We start from the raw sequence: 4,526 nt of genomic DNA on the forward strand, positions 1-4,526 counted from the left end.
TGTTATTGAATGTCTACTGCGTGCCTTAGTGGTTAAACTGAAGGTGAACTCTCTAGCAGCTGCAAAGAGTAATTCGAGCCTAGCTTGTTATCTGTTAATTCTCCGGTGCTACATGATTGGCCCGCCACATCCGATTTTTGAGCTTCATCTGCACCCCATAGCAACTGCTATAGTGACTGTTCTTACAGGAGACCCTATGTCGCCTCTCTCCCTGCCACAGTAGGCAACTGCCCCAAAGCGGGCCCGTCCAGGGTTGAACTGTGTGGCCTAGCAGGAGTTGGGGCCAGGTAGCAATGAAGGGTCCTGGAATCCTGGCGTTGGATGCCGTTTGGACCGTGGAGTCTTAGGAAGCAGAAACCAGGAGTTGGTACAGGAAGCTGAGGGCAAGGAGGGATGAGCGGAGCTGTTCTGAGAGTGAGGGATGAAGAGCCTCAGAGCCCCTAAAAGAAGCAGAGAGGGGCGCCCCCCACCTGACGGGGTCCCACTGCCAGTTCCTCACGGGGCCTGTTTCCTCGACAGCCCTCTCCCATGCACCCTGCCCATAGCCTCTAGTCCATCAGGTCTACACTCACCAGGTCACTTCTGGTTCCCTTTGGTCAGCATGGGAGGCGGGACCAGCTTTTGAGGAATGAAGAAATCCATTCTCTACTTTCGGTTTTTAGAACTCACATTGAATTTAAGCAGATTTTTACCCCCAAAAGATACTTGGGGGATAAACTAATGGAATCACCTTTCTCTTCTACTCTTTTGAGTTGACTTGTAACAAGCCCTGTGCTAGGGACTGTTCGCGAGAAAGGTCAGTTATCCTCCCCGTGGAAGGTTCCCCAGTCCAGTGCGTACACATGGCTTGGGCTGACGGGTCTCGTGCAGCTTCTGGGCTACAAATGTACAGGGCAAATATGACACTATCACCCTGCCACACAGCTCCCTAAAGGAAGAGCCCTCCGGGCTCTCGTAACAGGTGTGAAATGCTCAGGGTGCTCGGGGCGCAACATGGTCCTCAGCGAGATTCGGGAAAGAGAAGTGCTGAGCTGCTCCCCAAGGAATTGCTTTTTCCATGTGAATTAGTTCTCTAGCTCGGACAGCTATAATGCATTTCATCCTAAGGATACCTATGAGGCAATCGCATCCTGCTTCACTGTTGAAGCTGAAGGCAGGGGGGCTGTGGTGGCCGTCTCCACCAGGTGGCTGTGTCTACTGCCCCCAGCACCTGGAGTGCAGGAGAGTCCATGCAGGGACCGCGGATTGCTGGCTAGGAAACAAGCTGGCTCGAGGTATGGAGATGAGATGAGCTGTGCTCAAATATGTGCATAGATAGCAGGTCAGCTGTAAACGGACCATGAGGGACAAGTGACCTTGAGGGAAAGACCTGAGGTCCAGGTTGCCATCGAGCACTTCTTCTCTTCCATTTCTCCACAATGGCGACGTCTGTGAGCTGGGTGAGCCCTCTCCTGGGCTCTGCTCCCCAGGCCCTGGTGCTCTTCCTCCAGGGTGCCTTCCCTCCGGGCTGTGGACAGGCAGGAGGGGACAACCGGAAAGCCGGAGAAAGGACTGTTCCCCAGCCAGCCTTGATGCCTACCTCCCACCTGCTCTCTCCACAGGAACAACGTCCAGCACCACCCCGCATGCCCCTGGAGTTTCTGCCTCGACCTCCCCCTGTGCATCCGGAGGCACCTACTGCATCACAGGACACCCCGGGGGACCCTGCAGGCTCCACCAAGCTCTGCCAAGGAACCAGGCAGCATGGCATCTGGCCCCAACCAGCAGCGGCAGCAGGGGAGCCCCTCTGCTGCACCCCCCGCCGCCCCCAGGCCCACCCTGCTCTCCTTTGGGAACTGGCCCTTGATGGGGACCCCTGTGGCTGATGTCGGCAACAAGACCAGTGAGCCTCCCTCTAGAGACGGAACCTCTTGACTGTAGAACTGACACCAGCAAACCATGGCCGGCCACTGCCGTGAACTGGTCAACTCAAACCAACCTGGACACACATGTGCCTTCTGCAAGTCTGTTTACATGTAGCAGGAAGTACAACTAGGTCAAGAATGACTCTACAAGGAGGCACGTTTGTATGTATAAACACGCATTTATCCAAGGCTTGCAACGGCCCATCTAGCATAGGGAAGTACCCCGAAACTCTGAGGATTTTATTTAGTGCACTCAACCTCCTTACTATGTACATTCGTTTTGGGAAGGGCCGAAAAATAAAATATATATAAATTAAGATTAAAAAACACTCTTTACCACTTTTTAGTTCCAACTATTACTGCCGTAACATTTTATTGACCTTGAGTTCACTTGGCTGATCTGTACTTTTCGGGTGCTCTGGGAGGACCCGAGAAGTCCCCATCCCCCACTGACGCCCACTATTACCGAGATGGAGCAGTGCGTGCCCTGCCAGGCCAGCTGACGGCGGTCAAGGGCCCTAAGCCACACTTCTGATCGCCCAGAAGCCTTTCTAAGACAGAGCCCAGGGGACGTGTCTCTCCAGCAGGGAGCAGCCGAGCCTGGCGGGCGGGGCCGAAGCCCAAGGGAGAGAATCTGCCTCCAAATGTTGTCAGAGAGCATAAGCTGGCGGGGACGGTCCCATCCTGGATGTGACTTTATGTGACCTCTGACTTGAGGCTTTCAAAGGATCTGGTCCTCTCGCACCCAGCAGCCTGCTGCCCGCAAGGAGATGGCACCACACTTTGGAGCCCACAAAACCCACCAGGGCAGAGAAAACCAACCTCTCACCGTGAGGGCCGGGTCTAGGGGGCATTGGGTTAGAAGGGAGGAAAGGGGGAGACTGAGCTCCAGAGATGCAGAAAGGGGGCGAGAAGGGAAAGTGTGGCCTTTCCAACCTGACTCTACCTGTAGGTTTCCCGCTTCAGAGCATTCTCAAAGAACACTGCTGTGGGTGTGCAGGTGGGGGGCAGGGAGGTGAATGCCCCTCGCTTCCAGACAACGAGCCTCATCTGTGGTAGTGAGATTAGATGCAGATAAGCATTACTCTTGTCTTGGTTTAAAATCTTGTTATTTAAAAAACCAGAAAAGAACTTAAAGAACACGAGAGGTATACAAAAGTGTAATGCTGAAGCCGAAATCAAGCCATTCTATTATATTCTTAGTATAAACCAAGTTATGTATATCATACGGATAAATAAACAGCCACCTCCCAGGTGGCAGACGGGAAATGCCACTGAGCCAACATGTGATGATGGCCAAGTAGACCCCGGGAGTCATGGTGTGTGGGAGGGAGGGAGGGAGGGGTGTGCACAGCTCTAAATGAAGAGGCTGAATTTTGTCTGTGAAACCCATGAAATTTCATATTCCATGCTCATCAACTGTGACAGCAATTAATATAGGAATCGTAAAGTCGAACTCTGATCTCTAAAATGCAGGTCTCTGCGGGATAAAAATAGCCTGTTAACATCGATTAAACAAAACACAAAAACCTAACAAAAAATAGACATTTATTAAAAAGTTATAAAACTCAAAATCCCTGATTTGAAACACAATTTAAAAAATACAGGTTGCCTTCTCAAAGCAGAGGTCAAATCAATTTTGTCTTTAAGGATTTCATATAACGTTCTTTTATTGAATAAAATAATTTAAAAAATACTGGCAGGAGCTTATTTCTTTAAAAAGTTACACAGCTTTGTCATAACTTCGTACAGAAAGAAAACCTTACACAACTCTCTTCATGCTTCCATCTGACGTATTTTTGGACATTTTAGCTTTAACATCCACAAACCTGTTAAGTGCTCAGAACTGTTACCTCAATTTGAGGTATTTCCTTTGAAGAACAACCCCTGGGAGGGAGGGTCAGCCAGACAGAACACTGGACGGGACCTGTGGCCCCAAAGGACCCCGCCCTATTACTCTGACCACTTCTACACACAGTCCCTTGAGTTTATTATCAGTCAATTAAATAAAGTCGACTTTTCTTGTCAGGAAACTGAGTCAATATACGGACCTTGCCACTTGCAATACCTTCCATGGAAAATGACCCGAACTTTGAGAACTTGGGCTTGAGGCGCCGGCTGCCAGGGTGTCAAGCATCTGGGGCCAAGGCAGTGATGTCCTTGCAGAGCATGACGACGGCCTCCTGGTCACCACTAGGCGTTTCCTCTGCAGCATCACAGACCATCTGGACGTGGGTTAAGAGGGTGTCTGGCCGCGGGGCCCCCAGCCAGACGTCCTTAATGTACAGAGACACCAGGAATGCTGCCGTGGCTGAGGAAGAGGACAACAAGGCCATTAGGATGCAAATCCACTCACCCGGCCCACCCGCACGGGGACCTGGGGCTTTGCTAGGCGCCCGAATGAACCGTGCCACATACTTGTGGCAACCTGAGGTGAGCAAGTGGACGAGTTAATTTTGCCTTCGCTTAACTTTTGGGTTAATCTTTTTTGTTCACTTTTAAATTTATTTATTTGATGAGTAAAAAAAGTTAGTACGCGCCACGTCTCCTCGGTTCTAACCACCCAGGCCAAGAACCAGACTGAAGAGCTTCATGGAGTCACTTCCTGTCATTTCCACAACG

General features: G+C 50.9%; 1 protein-coding gene across 1 annotated transcript in view; it reads left to right on the top strand.

Annotated features, from left to right (window-relative positions):
* Nucleotides 1-3,230, top strand: part of MRAP (melanocortin 2 receptor accessory protein) — a 35,054-nt gene extending 31,824 nt beyond the window's left edge. The window contains exon 3 of the mRNA XM_006927069.2: nt 1,602-3,230. Within this exon, the coding sequence (XP_006927131.2) occupies nt 1,602-1,914 (313 nt within the window). The 3' untranslated portion in view covers nt 1,915-3,230. The remainder of the gene's footprint in view (nt 1-1,601) is intronic.
* The last annotated feature ends 1,296 nt before the right edge of the window (nt 3,231-4,526 follow it).

This window comes from Pteropus alecto, unplaced genomic scaffold, assembly GCF_000325575.1.
Source record: "Pteropus alecto unplaced genomic scaffold, ASM32557v1 scaffold81, whole genome shotgun sequence".
In the NCBI taxonomy this organism is placed as follows: domain Eukaryota; kingdom Metazoa; phylum Chordata; class Mammalia; order Chiroptera; family Pteropodidae; genus Pteropus; species Pteropus alecto.